At 39.2% G+C, this 21,095-nt stretch overlaps 2 protein-coding genes across 4 annotated transcripts in view; one reads left to right on the top strand and one right to left on the bottom strand.

Annotated features, from left to right (window-relative positions):
• The window catches only part of UMAD1 (UBAP1-MVB12-associated (UMA) domain containing 1), a 268,623-nt gene extending 252,227 nt beyond the window's left edge, over positions 1-16,396 (bottom strand). For 2 of the 3 annotated variants that reach the window (XR_004343294.1, XM_032592418.1), the window contains exon 1: positions 16,280-16,379. The gene's annotated coding sequence lies outside the window, so the exon portion shown is untranslated. Of the gene's footprint in view, positions 1-16,279 lie in introns of all 3 variants that reach the window. The other variant, XM_030308015.2, reaches the window with a different exon arrangement.
• Positions 16,397-16,481: 85 nt separating this feature from the next.
• Positions 16,482-20,558, top strand: RPA3 (replication protein A3). Its single transcript, XM_030308017.1, has 4 exons — positions 16,482-16,770; positions 18,082-18,156; positions 19,304-19,412; positions 20,200-20,558. Exons 1-4 carry the CDS (start codon positions 16,672-16,674, stop codon positions 20,280-20,282), a joined length of 366 nt encoding a protein of 121 aa, XP_030163877.1. The 5' UTR covers positions 16,482-16,671; the 3' UTR covers positions 20,283-20,558.
• The last annotated feature ends 537 nt before the right edge of the window (positions 20,559-21,095 follow it).

Genomic DNA, 21,095 nt, shown 5'->3' with positions numbered 1-21,095 from the left:
GAACTCAAAACTCATCACACTGGACACTCTCAATATGTGCAATTTATTGTATGTTTATAAAATACCTCAATAATACTATTTTAAAAATTCATTATTAGCACAATATTCTAGATGTCATATAAACGTTCAGTTCACAATGATTTGGAAAATCATCTCAAATCACTTAAACCACTGTGTGTGTGTGTGTGTGTGTGTGTGTGTGTGTGTGTGTGTGTGTGTTACAGATAGGCTTTGTGTAAAAAGCAAAATGCTTCTTTTCTCTGTGCATTCACACAGGACTGAAAAATAAAAGGACAGTGTCTTCACTTCTAATGGTATACAGAGACTGCACATAAAAGGGCTAGCCTGATCACTAGGCAAGGCAGACCCTATTGTTCTGAAGGGGCACAGGGCAGGGTAGGTAATGTATTTATTTTTTCCTATTATTTTAAGTCTTACCTTTTAAGTAATATTACCCATGACAAAAGATTAAGGCAACATGGTTTTCTCAATCTGATGATCTTCTTTCCATTTCAACAGACTTCTAAATAATGTAAATACATCAAATAGACTACAGTTCCTATCTGTGACTGATCAACAACAGCCATTTAACTGTAATAATAATAACATACAAGTTTCCCCTGCTATCTGAAAGTAGAGTGTTTCTATGAAACCTTTCATAAGCCAAAACGGCATAAAGTGAAGAAGCCATTGCCATTTATTTACATGGAAAAATTTTTTCAACATTCCCAGACCCTAAGATAACCTCTCTTGGGCTTTTTTTTGGATACCTTAGGATACATCTTGCTAAGGCACACACAGAATAAATGCAGATGAAACCCAGATGCTCACGGACTCAGTTCAGAGCTCTGGTGGGCTTGATGCTGAGATTCTGAGTGTAGTGCCCAGGCAAGGAGCTCGGCAGGGTCACTCTCACTGCTTAAGAGTGCACACTGCCTCTAGAATAGCCCATAGTAAACAAACACTGAACATATTTTCACTTTTCTCTTTTTCTCATAGAAGTGAAAAATCCTCTTCAGATTTGTTTCAAGTTAGCGAAAACGAGTACTAAGGTAGGTCTTTCGCAAGAGCAACAGCAGCATGCATAATATGAACTTTCAAAACGCAGGGGATACCTGTATGGAAGCCTGCGCGCGCGCGCGCGCACACACACACACACACACACACACACACACACACACACACACACACACTGTTTTTTCTTCATATTTGCTCCGGAAGGATTCCAAAAGGATCAGTGAGAATTACAAGAACCCTGCTGGACTTCACAAATAGGTAGCCTTGACTCCCAACTTTACCTGCTGGGTACGGTACAGACACAAACAAGAAGAAGGAAGGCCTTTCCTGTAAGAAGGATCATGATGAACAAAGAGCACAGTGTGTTTAGAGGACAGCAAAGGGAGTGACCTCAACAGAGGCATGTAGATAAGCAGCAGAAATCAAGACTGCAAAAAAAAAAAAAAAAAAAAGACATCAAGAAATCAAGACTGCAAAAGAAAGGTAGAGACAAATGACTGAAAGGGCTGAAAAGTTAAGAAAATGTTAGACTATCCGGAGTGGTATATCAGTGTTTGTTTAATGTTACTGTTACAGTCTAGGATCTTGAGGAAATTAGTGTTTCAGAAAGATTAAGTTTAAAATGATATGCTGAAGAGGCTGATTGAGAGCATGGAGTTAAAAAGCTAGAAAGTTGTAGCAAGAAGGGAATGGATTAGGACAGGAGACATCTGAATGAAAAAGAAGGGATGTGCAGAACTATGGAGCAGGGCCTAGGGACTCTGGACTCTACAAAACACAGAGGGAAAGGAATTAATACAAGGGGACTGAAAGTTCAAGCCTGACAGACTGAAAAAAGTGATAGAATAAGAAAAGTAGGAAAGGGAAGCTCATTTTAAAAGAAGAAAACAATGTTTTCTGAAATTCCATTTCAGACAAGTCAGATGTAGGGAACCAGCGACTGGTACAAACGTAAATATGTAAAATGCAGTCGGGAAAACAGGACCTAGTGCCCCAGAGAAAGGGAGCATGTAGCACTTAAGCATGTAAGTGGTAGCTAAAATCAGGAACATCAGTGTTATTACAAACAGAAAAATGTAAAAGTTCAGGGACTAAGATCATGATCTCTAAGATCTCAAATTATACTATGAAAACACATCCCCTTAATTATCACCAAAGTGATGTGTACCCTCCCTTTTCTTCAAATTTTCAAAAACATACTTGGCTGTCTTATCAGGACTTAGATGTTAACTCGACTATATTGTTTCACGTTTCAAAACTGCAGAAATGACTGACCTCTTCAGCACAACTCGGGGGTGGTAAATTCAAATGCCAAGCAGCTAAGTACGCATGAAGCCAGCCTCCTGTGAGACAGAAGGAGTTTGAAGAGAGCGTGGGCCCGGGCTCCCACAGGCGCCTTGAGAAAAGGAGGGAGGGAAGGGGAGAGATGCCCAGGGAACCGCGAGGAGGAGCCCTTCACCAAAACAAGGCTTGTGAGGGCTTGAGTCAGGAACCAGGGGAAAAAGCTTTTGAAGGTTTTGAACTAGGAAAGCCTGGAGTCCAATTTGCACTGGCTGTTATGGGCAAGGCTAAAACAACAATAACAACAGTAACCACTACAAACACAGGACCAGGCTGAAGCTGTGGCTGGCTCATCCCTCCCCCATGGAGAGGATCTCAAAGCACCTAGAAAGCTCTCTCCTGAAGATCTAAAGCCACCTCAGTCTGAAGGGCCCCTGTTAACACCTGTGAATGGGCCCAGGAGGCTGTGGGGTTACCTACTGCTGCTCCATCTGGCCCAGTCCTTAGAGAACCTTCTAGCTGAATAGACCTCAAGCAGCTTTTTAATATGTCATTTTGGCTGATATGATTTACTTGTAGTTCTTTAATAATCTGTTTTGGCATCTTTTTTGTATATTCTTTACAGTATGTCTCTTTACTGTATTTGTTTTATACTACTTATATCCTTTCTGTAGTTTTCCTTGTTTCTTAAAAAAAAAGAACAGGCTTGTTAATTATGAAAGTAATTTCTATTTTGCGTGCGGAGAGGAGACAGGCATGTTTACTCTTAGAAAACAAAAATGCGGAAAAATATATACCAAACCTAATCGTTGTTGCTACCAGGATGCATGGCCAGTTTATATTCACTTTATAGTTCTTTTGTGGTAATTGCATTTTTCTATTTTCTATTAAAAAACAAAACAAAATAAAACACATGGGGCGCCTGGGTGGCTCAGTTGGTTGAGCGTCCACTTTGGCTCAGGGTCATGATCTCGCGGTTCGTGGGTTTGAGCCCCGTGTCAGGCTTTGTGTGGGTAGCTCAAGAGCCTGGAGCCCGTTTGGGCTTCTGTGTCTCCCTTTCTCTCTGCCCTTTCCCCCACTCAGGCTCTCTCTTTCATTCAAAAATAAATAAAAAATTAAAAAGAAAACCACAACAGAAGGCACCTTTGGCATTTCCAATCACAGTTCCATGGGCCCAGTATCACCGAGTGATGTGGGCCCAGTATCACCGAGTCTGATATTTCAAGAGAAAGCAGAAATCAGATTATTCTGGAAAAAAATCTACTCTTTAGCTAATAGCAAGAAACTCAAAATATGAAAAAATACTCCAGAGACTGAATAAATCTTCCACAAACTGGATGCGGCCTTCAGGTGCAAAATTTTAAACCTAGGCCAGGAATGGGCTTAATAGCTTGCATCTGATCAGTATAAAGAAAAATTGTGAAAGGATCTGGAATTCAGTGAATATTCTGGCTAGTTTATCCATCTGGGTTATTGTAACCTTTGTTTATCTTTGACTAGGTTATATTACAACTCTGTAGGAGGTAACCTGTAGAAAATGGATAGTCATGCAAATAATTCCTGTCCACAGAAATGTATCTGGTAGAAGGCCTCAATTACGGCTTTGTGGGAGTGACCAGTTTTACACCATTTATAAATTCAACATTCCCCCTTTGACTATAAATGTGCGGTGACACTTTGAGTTCTCTTTTGAAGTAGTTATATCTTACTAGTTCCCTGCTTAATGGACTCAGTAAAGTCTCTGGCAGATTTTGTATCTGTATAAGAGAGAGGACTCTAAGCTCTTTTTAAATTTATCCATTAACTCTGGACTACCAATTAGGATTACCCAAAGATTCTCCTCTGTTTAGCCATCCCACATTGGTGTTTTATTGTTGAAGGTTTGTGACACTGATATAATAGGGGAAAGGTGCAGACATCTGGGAGGATAAGCAAGAGGGGAGCAAGGAAAGAAACTGATGTCACAGACGAGCTCCCCTGAAGTGTGAAAGCCAATTAATTAAACTGAAGCATTAACATAAATTTTATTTCCAACTCTCAGATTTTTTAACTGCTCCACCCCCCAAAAAGAAAAAAAGCACTCAGGAAAGGAAAAAAACAAAGAACTGAATCTTGGATCTATAGCTGTGTTTCAAACTGCAAGTCCCGACCTTTTAGTGGAAATAAACTCAAGTTAGTGGGTCATGACCACATTTTTAAATAGAATGAAATAGAAAAAAAGGTGCCTGGGTGACACAGTCGGCTGAGCATGTGACTCCTGATTTCAGCTCAGGTCATGATCTCAGCATCGTGGGATCGAGCCCCATGTCAGGCTTTGTGCTGATTGTGGAGCGTGCCCCTGCATCTCTCTTTCTCTGCCCCTCTCCCCTGCATGCTCTCTCTTTTCTCTAAAATAAAAAGAAAGAAGAAAAGGAAGCAAAAAAGATTATCAAGAGAGCATGATATATGGTAAAAAATGTTTTACGAACTTTTGCCTTTGGGTGCATGTGCTAGGTCATGATATGAAATGTATTTCTTAGTTCAGGTTACAGGCGAAACAGTCTCAAAGCCACTAATCATACTTTAGTGCTCACATACCCCCTAAAAGAATTGTGAAAAATTATGCATCCCTGCATTTTTTAAGGTAATATCTAAAATTTTCCATTGAAAATTACAAAGGATGTAGTTTCTAGCACATTATAAATATCCACATGTTGAAAAGAAATGTTGTAACATTCTTTTAAACTTATCCAATGGAGGGGCGCCTGGGTGGCCCAGTCGGTTAAGCATCTGACTTCGGCTCAGGTCATGATCTCATGGTTCGTGAGTTTGAGCCCTGCATCAGGTTCTGTGCTGACAGCTCAGAGCCCGGAACTTGCTTCAGATTCTGTGTCTCCCTCTCTCTCTCTGCCCCTCCCCTGATCGCACTCTGTCTCTCTCTCTCTCTCTCAAAAATAAATAAATGTTAAAAAATACTAAAAATAATAAATAAATAAATAAATAAATAAATAAATAAATAAATAAATAAATAAATAATTTATCCAATGGAGGGGGCACCTGGGTGGCTCAGTCAGTTGAGCATCTGACTCTTGATTTCTGCTCAGGTCATGATCTCACAGTTCATGGGATAGAGCCCTGTCAGCGCAGAGCCTGCTTGGGATTCGCTCTCTCTGTCTCTCTCTATGCCCCTCCCCTGAGTGTTCTCTTGAGTGCACAAAATGAATAAACATTTTTAAAAAATAAACATCCAAGAAATATAAAAACCAGAGCATTTTAATATCCACCATCAACCATTTAAAAAATAGGTGAACAAGCTCTTTTCTAACAGTAAGAAATTTTACATTGTTCTTTTTTTCTTCTTGTAGTAGTATTTTCATTCCATTTCTGCTGGTCTGGAGTAGCTCACAGATGCCCTCAGCCCGCACCAGCGCAGCTTTTACGACGTACCCAGATGAATACAGAGTGGTGGTGGTGACCTCACTGTGAAGACTGCCTGCCCTCTAATATAACACTTTGAACCTTTTCACTTGTTACCTAACCGGAAAGTGACATCATGTGCGTTATCTAATAGCTGTTAAAAATTGAAGATATAAGATTTAATAAAACTCACTTCCCTAACATGATCCTATCGTTGCTTTTAGCAAATTGATAAATTAAACAGGTATGATTTTTAACCAAAACAGAATACCTAAAATACTTATAAAGTTGGAAGATCGCAAGCTACGAATTGATAATTATATAGCATCGGGCAAGGCAGGATTCTGGAAGAGTGGAAAGGAGCTCCAGAGGACTTCACAGTGCAGATTCCAACAGGGCCCAGGCTGGCACTTTTTTCCCTCATTTTGTAGTTTTTTTCCTGGATCTGGGTCGGGGGGTGTTTCCAGTTGATCACCACAACCTGATGACTTTTAACGGCTGGCTTCATTTGCCACAGAGGCTGCAGCTGATAATCTCAACTGCCAGCTTCTCACGAGTGTGGAAGACACATACCGCTCAGAGCTGTTGCCATAATAATAAGATCCCGCTATCATGGAAGCATTATATAATCCGGAATTACTAATTTTCTGGAATTTTCTCTAGCAGAACTGTTTTTCAAGCGTATGATAAAGTCATCTTGGAAAGTCACAGGTGGCCCAAGAAAATTTTAGGATAGAACCTTTCTTCTCAGATCCTTTTTCCATCATTGCATACAGATGGTTTCACCAAGGGTAAAATGGACTTGATGCAATTTTACTCTCCTCCATTACTTTGTAAATAAATATGACCCCCAAAGTCTCTGTTAGAATCGTCAGGGAAGCTTTGTGTAGTTTTGTTGTTGTTGTTGTTGTTGGATTCGGGGATTTTCGTTGGTTTGTTTTCCTTTTAATTAGCTGTCCTTTTATTTTCGGGATCAAGACTGGTATCCTGATAGTGGTAAGAATTGACTGTTTTCTTCCTTTACTGCCCCTTATTTATAAAACAAAATAAAAAAACAGAACAGCATAGTAATGTCTCCCCTGATTCCACTAATTTAGGAAGGTAAAATCTCCCATTACATTAAACCAGGGTTTCTCCATCTCTTCACTCTAAGCATTGGGATAATTCCTCGCTGTAACCTGTAAGCTGTTCCTCTAGGGATGGGTGCGATCACCTAATATGTGATGCACTCCAGTCAGCAGATATCTTAATTTCAAGAGGTTTTACCTTCTTAAAAAAAAAAAATCCCTTTTTAATGCAGTACATGTGAAAACCATAGATTTTTTTTTTTTTTCTAAAGAAAGATGCTATGGGAATGCAAGCTGGTGCAGCCACTCTGGAAAACAGTATGGAGGTTCCTCAAAAATCCAAAAATAGAACTACCCTGCGACCCAGCAATTGCACTACTAGGTATTTATCCAAGGGATACAGGTGTGCTGTTTCGAAGGGACACATGCACCCCCATGTTTATAGCAGCACTATCAACAATAGCCAAAGTATGGAAAGAGCCCAAATGTCCATCGATGGATGAATGGATGTGGTATATACATACAATGGAGTATTACTCGGCAATCAAAAAGAATGAAATCTTGCCATTTACAAATACGTGGAAGGAACTCAAGGGTATTATGCTAAGTGAAATTGGTCAGAGAAAGACAAAAAGATCATATGAATTCACTCATATAAGGACTTTAAGAGACAAAACAGATGAACATAAGGGAAGGGAAACAAAAATAATATAAAAACAGGGAGGGGGACAAAACAGAAGAGACTCATAAATATGGAGAACAAACTGAGGGTTACAGGAGGGGTCCTGGGAGGGGGGATGGGCTAAATGGGTAAGGGCACTAAGGAATCTACTCCCGAAATCATTGTCGCACTATATGCTAATTTGGATGTAAGTTAAAAAAAAGATAAAAAATAAAACAAGTTAAAATAAAAAAAAAAAAGAAAGATGCTAAATAGTGTGAAGAGATATAGAAATTTAGAAGATAAAGCTGTTGCCTTTTAAGAGCTTGCAACCAAATTTGCTTATGATTTATATCATTTGGGTCTCATTCATTCACCAAGAAGGTAATTTAGAGTGAAATTTTAATGTCACCCTGACTGTAAAGTAATGACACAATGATATGTTTTTATGTTTTAGAAAAGCTACAAACATAATTCTACCTAAATGCCACCAAAAAGCCATTTAAGTTTTTTTTATTAAGTAAAATAAAATTGTTTTAAATAAACTCTACCCCTGACGTGGGGTTCAAACTCATAGCATCAAGATTAAGAGTCACATGCTCTACCAACTGAACTAGCCAGGCATCCCAAAACCATTTAAGTTTTGCTTTAAATAACACAGATTCCAACGAATACAATACTAATTTCTACCCACTGCATTCAATGTTGCTACTCTGAAATAAAAAAAATCCTGAAAAAGACTCCAGACAACTCTATCAAAAAGCATCTGTTCACATAAAACAAATATCTTGGGGCATATTTAAACAATGCTCTATGGGAGAATGCAGTCCTAAGGGAGAATGATGTACGGTCACACCTCTTTACAACTCTCTACAGCACAGAGAAACCTAGAATGAATAGAAATAAGAATAATAAAACATTCAGTGCAAGTCTTCAAATTGCTCTAGCTGCTCACTTAAATACATTTAACACATAACAGGAACCATCACATTCAGCTTCCAAAAGGACTCACTCCCAAAATTGCCTACAAAAGTCTCCATTATTTGACTTTTTTTCTTTTCTTTTTTTTTTTTAACTCATAAACAACAGATTTATATTTTATAATTCTGGAGGCTTGGAAGTTCAAGATCAAGATGTCAGCAGATTCACTGTCTGGTGAGAACTTGCTGCCTGGTCCATACACAGCTGTCCTCCCCCTGTCCCCTCACATAGTGGAAGGGGTCATTTGACTTTCAAAACAACCTAAATGTATCATCAAAAGTCTCTATCTGCTCTACAAATAAAAGCAAACTGCTATGGGGTTACTTGCCTGGCTCAGTCGGTAGAGCATGAGACTCTTGATCTCAGGTTCATGAGTTCAAGCCCTGTGATGGGCATGAAGCCCACTTAAAAAACTAACTAAATAAACTGCTAAAATCTAGTCATTTGTTCACTTATTCACTTTTTAATTCATTCGACCAACATACCAGCCAGGCACAGTGTTATGCCCTAGAGAAACAAAACCAGACAAGGCCCTTTCTCCAAATTCAACGGAGTCCCCAGTCTATTTGCTGCCTTCTGGCCTGCTTCTCTACCACCTCCTCTGTGCAGGTGGGTACGAAGCATGGTGCTGAGACCTGGGTAAAAACAGCACTAGCACAGCAAGTAGCTAACAAGTCGCTAACAGTCTAGTCAAGAGGTATTGCTATCTGTCTGAAGACTTGCTTCAGACTCCCAAGGAGGTAAAAGGCTGGCTGTTTTACCTCCTTCCCAAGTTTTCATCAAAATGCACATAAAGAAGACAAAACCTGGCAACAGCTCTGTCAACCATATGTCAAAGTCTGACTCAAATTCCCATCAGTGCACAATCACAGGGGTCTGACCAAGAAGGACAATGGAGCCAGAATTCATTACTATACTCTCTGCCACTTTTATATCTTCTGAAATCCTAGCCACTGAATGACCATTGTGAAACAGCTTAAATTTGTTTTTGACTGACTGATCGTGTGAAAGGATGAAGAGTATTTATGGTAATGTCTTAAATATAAATAGGTTTTATGTACGCCCAAGCTAACAAAAGAATAAAGAAACCCCATCAGAAACCAGAAAGGACATGGGTCTACAAATCTGAAGGAGTATATGCAAGTACTGAAGCTAATGTTTTCCCTATGGCCACTGCTGAGTTCTAATGGCTAAAAGTCTGGGTTTTAATGATCTGTGCCCCATAGGGACAAGGACAAAGTCTGGGGCTCAAACACCTTGGGAGGTAGGAAACACGAATCTTCTCTGAAGAAACACACCCTCAGACTAAATCTCAAAGAAATCACCCAAAACTTCCAAGAAATATGAATTCATGATCAAAAATGACTATACAAATGAACAAACAAGCCACAGCAAAGGTAAGTCAACAGAATCAAAAAACTCTACAGAATGTGACCCATTAGGACTGTGGGTGTCAAAACTAGGTTATAAACAGATATACTTTATATCCTGTAATATTTGAAGAAATAAAGGAGACCAGAAACTATGACAAGAGAATATCAACTCCTAAGATCTAGAAGTTGATAAAAAAACAAAAAAACAAAAAACAAAAAAAAAACAAACAAACAAGGTTTCCAGAAACAAGCAAATAAAAAATAGTATTGAAATGAGATACAGCAAATAAGTCACAACTTCATAAAGAATTAGTAAACTGGAAGATATGAAAGAAATTATCCAGAATTCAAAGAATCAAAACCGATGAATTATAAAACAGAGGTCAAGAGCACACGAGAACGTCTTATTTCTAATCAGAGTTCTAGAAGGAGTTAGATAATAAGAGAGAGGCACTATTCAAAAGGATGATGGTTGAAAATGTCCCGATGCTAATAAAACAAGAATTATCAGATTCACGAAGCACAATGTATCTTCCAGCAAACTAAATGTGAGAAATCCACATTAGAATATATTATACAGTAAAACTGCAGAACACCAAAGACAAACTGAAGATCAAGCAGATAGAGACATGAAAACTTACAACATAATCACAGTTTCAAAGAAAAGTATTATAAGAGCAAAGTAGTATCAAGGTAGTTTTGAAAGACAGTAACTGTCCATTTAGAATTCTACACCACAGAAAGAGGGGTAAACCCATCCTTTGAGAACAAGGATGAAATAAACATATTCAGAAAAATACATACCCATGGAGTTTATTATCAAAGATTCTCACTAAAAGAACCTCAAAAAGAGGGGAAATGATACCAAAGAAAAGGTTGAGATGTAAATATGTAAATATGTAAATATGAGATGTAAATATGATAAATAAGTAAATAATTCTAAGTTGGTACCAACTGCATAAAGCAATAATAATGCTAAATTTGTGGGGTTACAAGAAATCAAGATAGAACTAGGGGCGCCTGGGTGGCTCAGTTAGTTAAGTGTCCAACTTTGGCTCAGGTCATGATCTCGTGGTTTGTGAGTTCGAGCCTCGCATTGGGCTCTGTGCTGACAGCTCAGAGCCTGGAGCCTGCTTCGGATTCTGTGTCTCCTCCTCTCTCTGCCTTTCCCATGCTCATGCTCTCTCTGTCTCTCAACAATAAACGTTAAAATTTTTTTTAAAAAAAAGAACTAAAACTCTAGACAGCAGCATAAAAATAGGGAGAAAGGTAAATAGAGATACAGGTTCTTGTCGTGACACAGAGTACAGTAACTTTAGACTTTAAGTTCAATATGCATGTTAAAGGGTGACCACAAAAATTGTAAAAACGATACATAACATTTAAACTAATAGACAGGAGGAGTGTCTGGGTGGCTCAGTCAGTTAAGCATCTGACTCTTGATCTCAGCTCAGATCTTGATCTCAGCATCATGAGTTCATCATGGTTCATCAGAGCCATGTTGGGCTCTGTACTGGGCATAGAGCCTACTTAAAACAAAACAAACAAACTACTAAGTAATACAAATGAATAAAATGAAATTAAGGAAAAAAACTTGAAAGGTCAATTCAAAAGAAGGCAAGAGAGGGGAAAAAATAAACAACAAAAAAGCAGAACACAGGATGCACAAAATGACTATAAAAATGAATCCAAAAATATCAATAACCACAATCAATGTAAATGAACAAAAGATAGGAAAACTGAACCTCTAGCTACAGGCTTGGGATTCTAGCTCTCAAAATAAATTAAAATTAAAAGTAAAAATATATATACCATTCATGATAGCAACCAAAACAAGGTAGCTAGAAATAAATCTAATCTAAAAATCAAAACTTTTCTATAGAAAATGATGAAACTTTTTGGAAAGATGTTAATAAGACCAAAGTAGGTCAAAAAAAGTAAAAGTTGTCCTTATATGTTACTTCTCCTGAAACCAATCCAAAGAGTCAATGCAATCGTGATCAAATCTCAATATGATCTTTCATGGAACTCAACAAGCTAAATTCGTAGACAGCCGCAAAGAGGCGAGAATTATGAAGACATTCCTGAATAACACAAGATAGAAAAACTTGCCCCCCAGACATCAAAAATTACGGGGCGCCTGGGTGGCGCAGTCGGTTAAGCGTCCGACATCAGCCAGGTCACGATCTCGCGGTCTGTGAGTTCGAGCCCCGCGTCGGGCTCTGGGCTGATGGCTCGGAGCCTGGAGCCTGTTTCCGATTCTGTGTCTCCCTCTCTCTCTGCCCCTCCCCCGTTCGTGCTCTGTCTCTCTCTGTCCCAAAAATAAATAAAAAACGTTGAAAAAAAAAATTAAAAAAAAAAAATTAATACAGGGCCAGAGTATTGAGGAGCCTGGTACCGCTGGTACAGGGAGAAACAGACCAACAGAACAGAACCAAAGCTCAGGAACAGACCCACACATATAGGAAAACCTAGGTGATCTGGAGGTTTGTTGTTGATGGTGATGTAGTCAATAAATGATGCTGGGACTGAAATGAAAACAAAAAACTCACAACAATGGGTAGCTCAGTCGGTTAAACATTCCCCCCCCCTTTTTTTAATCTATTTAGAGAGAAAGAGAGAGAGAGAGCACACAAATGAGCAGGGGAGAGGCAGAGAGAATCCCAAGCAGGCTCTGCACTGCCAGTACACGGCCCAACATAGGGCTCAAACTCATGAACCTGTGAGATCATGATCTGTGCTGAAAACAAGAGTGGGATGCTTAACCTACTAAGCCACCCAGGCTCCCCAAAGCATCCCACTCTTGATCTCAGGGTAGTGAGTTCAAGCCCTGGATTGGTCTCCACACTGGGCAAGGAGCCTACTGAAAAAAAATACAAAAACAAAAGAAATTGGATACCTATCTGACAACATACGTAACTCAATTCTAAATGATGGATTATTTTTAAATATGAAAGACAAACTATGTTTTTAAATATATAATATCTTTAAGAGCTTGTTTTAAGAAAAGATTCTTAAATGAGAATTTTTAATTGACTTTTTCAACTATATTAAACAAAAGGGGGAAACATTTTAAATATATTAAAAGAGTTCCTTCCAATAAAAGAAAGGGGGGAAAAAAGGAAAGAAAGAAAAAAACTGATAAGTCAAAAACTCGGAAACGCAGTATTGCTATCCACACTAATACAGAAAGCTCCCAAAAATTAGTAAGAATGGGGGCACCTGGGTGGTTCAGTCCATTAAGCATCCGACTTGGGCTCAGGTCCTGATCTCAAGGCTCAACTCAAACCCTTCACTGGGCTCTGCACTGACAGCTCAGAGCCTGGAGCCTGCTTGGGGTTCTGTGTCTTCCTCTCTCTCTCAGCCTCTCCCCTGCTCATGTGTGCACGCGTGCACACTCTTTCTCTGTCTCAAAAATAAGCACTAAAAAAAAATTAAAAATCAGCATAAAAGAACAAAACACTGACACACACAAATGTCCAAAAAATATTTGAAAAGCTGTTCAATCTTATTAGTAATCAGGGAGAGCAAATTATGACCACAAGAAACTATTTTATCTCCATCAGATTAGGGGTAAAAAACTTTCAGAGTTGCCAAAAATGTGCATCAACTGAAATTCTCCTATACTTCTGATAAAACAATAAATTGGTATGACTAGTTGGAGTTCAGTATAGTTGACCTTTGAACAATGTGGGGATGGGGTGCACACCCTACCCACCCCTACAGTGGTGGAAAAATGAATATAATTTTTGACTCCCTCCAAAACTTAACTACTAATAGTCTACTATTGACAGGAAGCCTTACCAGAAGCCATAAACTGATTAAAACATATTTTATATGTTACATGTATTATATACGGTATTCTTCCAACATACTACAAAAAAGAAAATATTAATTAAAAAAACTTTTTTAATGTTTATTTTTGAGAGAGAGAGAGTGCAAGCAGGAGACAGGCAGAGAGAAGAGGGAGACACAGAATCCGAGGCTGGCTCCAGGCTCCAAGCTTGAGCATAGAGCCCCATGAAGGGCTGGAACTCACAAACTCACCATGAGATCATGACCTGAGCTGAAGGCGGATGCTTACCCAACTAAGCCAGCCAGGCATCCCCGAAAAAAGAAAGGGTTTTTTTTTTTTAATTTTTAGTGTTTATTTATTTATGAGAGAGAGAGACAGAGCTTAAGCTAGGCAGGGGCAGAGAGAGAGGGAGACACAGAATTCAAAGCAGGTCCCAGGCTCTGAGCTGTCAGCACAGAGACTGATGAGGGGCTGGAACTCACCAACCGTGAGATAATGACCTGAGTCAAAGTTGGATGCTTAACCGACTGAGCCACTCAGGCTCCTCTAAAAAAGAAAGTATTATTAAGAAAATCTTGAATAAATACATTTACAGTACTGTACTATATTTATAAAAAAAAATTGGAAACAAGTGGACCTATGCAATTCAAACCTGTGTTGCTCAAGGGTCAACTGTATTTGGTTTTACTAGTAAAGTTGGAGACACACATCCTAAGTTCTACTGATATACCTCTGCACAAGTATACCAACTAATAGGTACAAAAATATGCATGCATAGCAGCCCCATATGCAATCAAAATGTCAGTAACACAGCAAAACAGCTGAATGAAAAGAATGAACTCACCTACATATGTCAACATGGATTAATCTCAAAAACAACCAAAATAAACAAGTCAAAGGATATATATCCTATGATTCCATTTATAGAAAGGTCAAAACCAGCAAAATCAAACATACCATGTAAGAATGACAACATGTGTGATAAACTATATAGAAAAGCTTAGAGTGCTGAACACAAATTTCAAGATAGTGTTTATTTGTGGCTCCTCTAGAGGGGAATATAACTGAGGAAGCACAAACTACTAATTGGCTAAATTCCATTTCTTCAGCTGAATGAGTTCATTTAATTTCTCTGGAAACTATGCATAACAGCCATATATACTCTTCTCTGTGCATTATGTATTACACAATACATTTAAATGACTCCAAAAATATCCAAAAATATGTTTTAAATTATTTTCTTGTTCATCTTTCTGTTGTTGTTTTTTTAAAGGCCATTGGTATGTGAAAGTGGTCTTTTAATTATAATAAAACAATGATAATAGCATCTGGTACATTAAGGGCTGCTTTTTTTAAAAACTGCTATTAAAGATATTCATGCCTACCTTACCCTTTATAACGCACATCAACTTGTTTCCCAAAACAACAGTGTGCAAAATAAGTCAAGGTTTATGCACAAAAATATAAACTTTATGGACTTGAGCCAGTACAACCACCATTCTTGTATACACTAACTCACATGCACCCTGCATCTGGCTAAAGAAATCCTTTAAATTTGTTTTCGTGACAGCTAAATTAAAAGACAAATATATTCAGCTAAATAAACACTGAGGGAGGGTATCATTTAATTATGGCACATCTATCTTAAACTGCCACATGAAATCTCAAAAATAATCTTTTTTGCTTAAGGCAACTAGGAGACTAAATTAGGAGCCTCCGTCTAGTGCCTGAATTTGAATGGTGACCACTCAGGCTCTTTAAGCAAATTCAAGGACTCAGTTTCCAAAAAGTGATAATACTCCAATAAAAAAAGTTGTTGTTCCCCCCCCCCCCCATTTCCGCAGTAGCGTTGGCAGGTATTTTTATGAGCGCTCATTCTAGAATATCCCTGGCAAGGCAGTACCAATCCCAGGAGATAAAGCTCTGAAATCAACATTCACATGAACCAGCTAAGGTTTTAAGAAACCCCCCACCCCCGAATCTCGTTGAAACAAACATTTTATCTTCGAAGCCTCCAACGTCCTGGTGCGTAGAGGGCAATGTGGGGGGAAGATTGCCGGGGAGTTGAGTCCCTGAATCACATGGACAAAACTTAGCTGGGATCTTGCAAAACATTCATATTATCTAACCCTTTCACTTCGTGATAAGTAAACTATGTCTCAGGGAGAAGCGCACCTGCTCAGGATCTAACATTTAAATTCGTCTCCTCTCCTAGCTCAGTGATCCTTACCCCCACCCATTCTGAAAAGCATCAATTTGTTGCTAACACGCAGGAGGCGAGAAAACTCGCACTTCCTTAGTGTGGCCAGGTTGCAAGGTCTAGAAAGAGTCGAGTATTAGGTCAGCCCTTCTTCTAACAGGTGGGAAACCGAACGGTAAGTGACGCAGCTTAAGCGGTTAAATCACCGACCGTCAGCACCTAGCAGCAAGAGCCTGACAAAAACAATGTAAGATCACTGGAGACCCCACTTCCCGTCTCCAGGAGGGCAGGTGTCAAAAACACCCGATCCCTCCATTTCAGCAAAGAATCCCGCGCTTCCCACGCAGAACCGGGAAGAGGGGAGGCGGGGAAACGCGAACGGTCTATGCGCAGCACCAAGAACGCCGCGGCGGGGCAAGCACCGAGTCCCGCCTCTCTCATCTGCATCCGTCGATAGGGGAGAAAGAGAAACACTAAGGTTGCGGCGCCTCCCGCGAGAAGAGGTACCTGAGGCTAGCGCCGCAGTCCCCCGTCGCTACCGCACCGGAGCCCAACACCCTGCTTCCGGGGTCAAATCCGGCAGGGAGGCCCGAGATCGCGGTAGGGAGCCTCAAGCCCCTCCCCACCCAAGCCCCGCCTCCACTGCCCACTCTGCGGAGGACCCGGGCAACTTCCGGGACGCTGCGCGTCACTAAGCAGCCGATCCCCATTTCCGGAAGCAGCCTTCCGTGCTCGGTCCCTCTACTGTACAGCTCGAGTTTGATCGAGATTTCTGCACGTTTGATTGGTGGAGTGAGAGTGTTGGTCTCCGCTGATTGGTGCCGGCGTCCCATAGACGCCGCGGGGCTCACAATTTCTGTCGTCTGTTTCCCGCCGGCCGTAGGTCTCGCACCGCAATCATGGTGGACGTCATGGAGTTGCCCAGGTCGCGCATCAACGCTAGCATGCTGGCTCGGTTCATCGACCAGCCGGTCTGCTTCGTAGGGAGGCTGGAAAAGGTGCGCGCGCTCGCCGCCCTCGGCTCCCCGCTTGGTAGCCGAGAGGAAGGACCCCGTGACCGCCCGGGTGGCAGCCTCTGGGTGGTGAGGGAGGGTGAAGGAAGACAGGCCTTAGAACATTACTGCGCTCCCGATTGCTTCATTATGCACAAGGCGACTGTTGGCACGCTTTTAGCTACTGCAACCCCATTTTGGCGCCACATTCATGGCGCGGGATCGCGACCTTTTAGTATGCGCTCCGTTCTAATTCTAGCTCCCTCCACTCTGGTTCTTTTTGTATTTACATAAAGAAAATTATAGACCTGACTCACACATCTACCTTCTGACGTCTTAATTTAGCTAGTCTTGACTTCTCTATTTTTCTAGTTTCCTTCTCATGCAATTTTGTCTCTTCTCAATCCTCGTTTTCTCATTTAGGTCACGTCGCCATAAAACATTCTTCCAATGTTTTACAGCACATCTATGTCCCTTCCAGATCCTGTATCAGTATGTTTTCTTACTCCAGTGTTAAGAGTACATACAGAGCTTTCATCCTACTGATGAAAAGCAGACCCAAAGCTTCCCAATCAGTGAACCGAGAAAGCTGAGGAAAAGAAAACTACTAGAAAGGCTTAGTAGTTCATTTCACCCCCACATCCTCTCCGTGAAATAGGTGGTGTTCCGACTTCACAGGTAGGGAAACTGGGTAGGAGTGATGTATGGTTAAAACGCTCACTGCCACAGCAAGTAGCAAAGCTGGCATTCAAACCAGATCTGACTTCACTCTTTACATCTAACAGTAGTTCTAATACTTCTAACAAACAGTTCTCGCTTTACTTAATCATGCTTAATTTTTTGGTTTAAGATTTTAAGTAATCTATACACCGACGGTAGGTCTGGAACTCACAACCCTGAGATCAAGAGTGGCCACTCTCTACGGACCGAGCCAGCCAGGCGCAGGCATCATGCTTAATTTTTAAAATAGACCCTCCGGTGGGATACATACTATTTAAATCATGGGTGCTAGTAGATCTCACTTTTAGACAGTATGGACCCTATTTAATTTGTTGTTAGTGCAGGGTTACCAGATTTAGCAAATAAAAATACAGGATATATTTGTACTAAAAAGTATTATCTGAAATTCAAATTTAACTATGTGTCCTTTCACCAGATACAGTAACACAAGATTATAATTTGAACCAAATAAACCGTTCCAAGACTGTTTGGGCCAATCTGCTGATCTTTGATCAAACTTTTAACATTTTTAATGAGATTTTAATGGTTTTGTTTATGTGGTTGTTGTTTTTTTTTAATTTCGTGTTTCTTTTTTAGATTCATCCCACTGGAAAAATGTTTATTCTTTCAGATGGAGAAGGAAAAAATGGAACCATTGAGTTGATGGAGCCTGTATGTTTAAGTATTAATTCTATGTATCTTATAGTTAATTCTTCATCTTGCTGATGTTTCTGAGTCTTGCAGTGGATGTATAAAGCATGGACCCTATTTAATTTGTTGTTAGTGCAGGGTTACCAGATTTAGCAAATAAAAATACAGGGTATATTTGTACTAAAAAGTATTGTTTATCTGAAACAAAATAGCTTGATGAGTTTATAAAACCTCCCTGCTCTAAAGTTAAACTTTTGTCCTCTTCTTACATTATAGATACCTTTACGTTTCTAACCAATGATTCTTTGGGCTCCATGATTTTCTAATTTTTAAAGTATCACCTTAACTGGGTGACAATTCCCATTCCTATCAAAGACCATAAAATCACATTAAAAAATCTCTTAAGTCATTTTTTCCTTTCTCAAGAGTTTTACATTTTTTAAATTCTATTTTCTATTTTTGTTTACATGTACTTTTAGTTATCACTTACTGTTCTTATACATTTAAAAAAATTTTTTAAATGTTTATTTTGGGGAGAGAGAGAAAGAGAGAAACAGAGAGAGAGAGACAAGGCATGAGTGGGGAAGGGGCAGAGAGAGAGGGAGACACAGAATCCAAAGCAGGCTCCAGGCTCTGAGCTGTCAGCACAGAGCCTGATGCGGGGCTAGAACTCATGAACCACAATATCATGACCTGAGCTGAAGGTGGTCGCTTTACTCACTGTGCCACCCAGGCACCCCTGTTTTTATGTTTTGTTTATTGTACTCAATTTTCTTGTTTTTTTATGAAGACAAATACATATGCTGTTTAGTTAATGTGTACAGGACACACTGCACAAGATATAGAAACTAGAAAATTCCTTTCAGTGTGTCCTTTTAAACAAGTACTCCTTGTAGAAAGCGGGACATTCTCAGTATCTTTAAGTGATTTTGTCTTCAACTTGAACATTTAACTGGATCTTTGGACCAGAAGCTACTGCTAAAGGTAATTGAATTATGACATGCTGACATTAAGTACTCAAACATTTTTAACAAATTACAATTCAGTTTTTATGTTGGTAAATTTTAAAATGATTATGTTACATAGAATGAAAGATGAGTAAACTGTAGCACTATTTCCATGTTATCACCTTGAAACCCCAAGTTGACAATTTGTTCTTTTGTGTCAGCTTGATGAAGAAATCTCTGGAATTGTGGAAGTAGTTGGAAGAGTAACAGCCAAAGCAACCATTCTGTGTGCATCTTATGTCCAGTTTAAAGAAGATAACCATCCTTTTGGTAAATAAAGCATTCTAGTATTTAGAAATTTCATGTAATTAGGAGGAAAACAATTTTATTCTTAATTGGAGATGTCTTGGTCTTCAGTCTCAATCCTGCCATCTTTCAATTTCTATAGAATTTTCTCATCCCAAAGGAAAATAGGAGAACATTTTGGCACACTTTTTTTTTTTTTAAGTTTATTTATTTTGAGAGTGCACACACGCACATGCAAGTGAGTGAGGAAGGGGCAGAGAAAGAGAGGGTGAGAGAGAATCCCAAGCAGGACAGTGTAGAGCCCAATTCAGGGCTTGAACCCACGAACCGTGAGATTATGACCTGAGCCAAAATCAAGAATTGGATGCTTAACTGACTGAGCCACCCAGGAACCCCACTAAGCAATGCTTAAGTAAACTCAGTAAAGATTAATATTTGTGGGAAGAGAAACTTAAAGAACATGGCAAACAAAAATAATGTCATCAGGCTTTTTGTTTTAACATATGGATTGAAAGCATTAAATAATGCATAATACCTTAAACACAACCAGGCAAGAACTGTGCCTGTACATTGGATATCAAGATGAATAGTCGCCTATACCCTGTGTCTTATTTTTTAGAGCCACAGGTAAATAAATATGACGATCTGTATCTGTTTTAGAAGACAGATTGTGAAAATAAGTTGACCTCTAAAAGGGAAAGAAAAGAGAAATAAGTAGAAATCTTTTACATAATAAATGATGTTACATCTTTCCATTGTAGATTGTGTTTGCTAAAATGTTTTTGTTTTGTTTTGTTTCGTTTTGTTTTAGATCTTGGACTTTACAATGAAGCTGTGAAAATTACCCAGGAATTTCCTCAGTTTTTTCCTTTGGGAGTTGTGGAGTATGATTGATCTTGATGAACACGCTGACGACTGTTAAAAGAAGCCCCTGATATCTGAGGATGAGATTTCTGTGATTTTTAATAGTTAATTTGTTCTCTTTTTAATTTCACTTACCTAACTGTATTTAGATATTGCAATATCTCACTTTTGACGGAACCTATCTGTATATTGACAGTTCTCCTTTAAGTCCTCGTAAAGACTCACTTCTCTGGTTATGTGTGGTCAGGTCAAATGCAGTTGCCTCGAGTTTAGTTTTCTGTTTTATTAATAAAAGCTGAAATGGTACATGCTGTTGATCATTTCATTCTTACTCTTTTAGTCATGTATTCATTCACAAACTTGGAATTTCATAGCTATAAGGTCAGGCTTCAAACTGCCAAGTAAAACTCTGGGCCAACTGTGTAATGATTTTCATTTATTAAAGGCAATCAGAATCCTACATCTTTTATATTTGTGAGTACCTATATCTGGGTTCTCCAGAGAACCAGAACCAAATAAAACATATACCAAAACTATTGTATGGATATACCCCTTTTATCCATTCATCATTTGGAAATTTGGGTGGTTTCTACCATTTGAATATAATGAATAATGCTATCATGAGCATTCATGGATAAGTTTCTGTGTATACATATTTTTTATTTCTTTTGGGTATATACCTATAAGTGGAATTACTGCATCAAATGGTAAATGTACTTAAATTTCTGAGGAACTGCCAAATTTCTGCAAAGCGGCTGTAGCATTTTACATTCCTAGCAGCAGTGTTTAAGAATTCTAATTTCCCCACATCCTCACCAACAGTTACTATCATCTGACTTTTTT

Source organism: Lynx canadensis, chromosome A2 (assembly GCF_007474595.2).
Source record: "Lynx canadensis isolate LIC74 chromosome A2, mLynCan4.pri.v2, whole genome shotgun sequence".
NCBI lineage: Eukaryota > Metazoa > Chordata > Mammalia > Carnivora > Felidae > Lynx > Lynx canadensis.
Note: the sequence above shows the minus strand (reverse complement) of the source record. Positions and strands in the feature narration are given on the sequence as shown.

Excerpts from the sequence above, each read along its gene's own strand:
- RPA3 (XM_030308017.1), top strand. The coding sequence starts at position 16,672 with ATGGTGGACGTCATGGAGTTGCCCAGGTCGCGCATCAACGCTAGCATG. Across the intron at positions 16,771-18,081 it reads TCGTAGGGAGGCTGGAAAAG|ATTCATCCCACTGGAAAAAT; the intron begins GTGCGCGCGCTC and ends TTTCTTTTTTAG. Across the intron at positions 18,157-19,303 it reads CCATTGAGTTGATGGAGCCT|CTTGATGAAGAAATCTCTGG; the intron begins GTATGTTTAAGT and ends CTTTTGTGTCAG.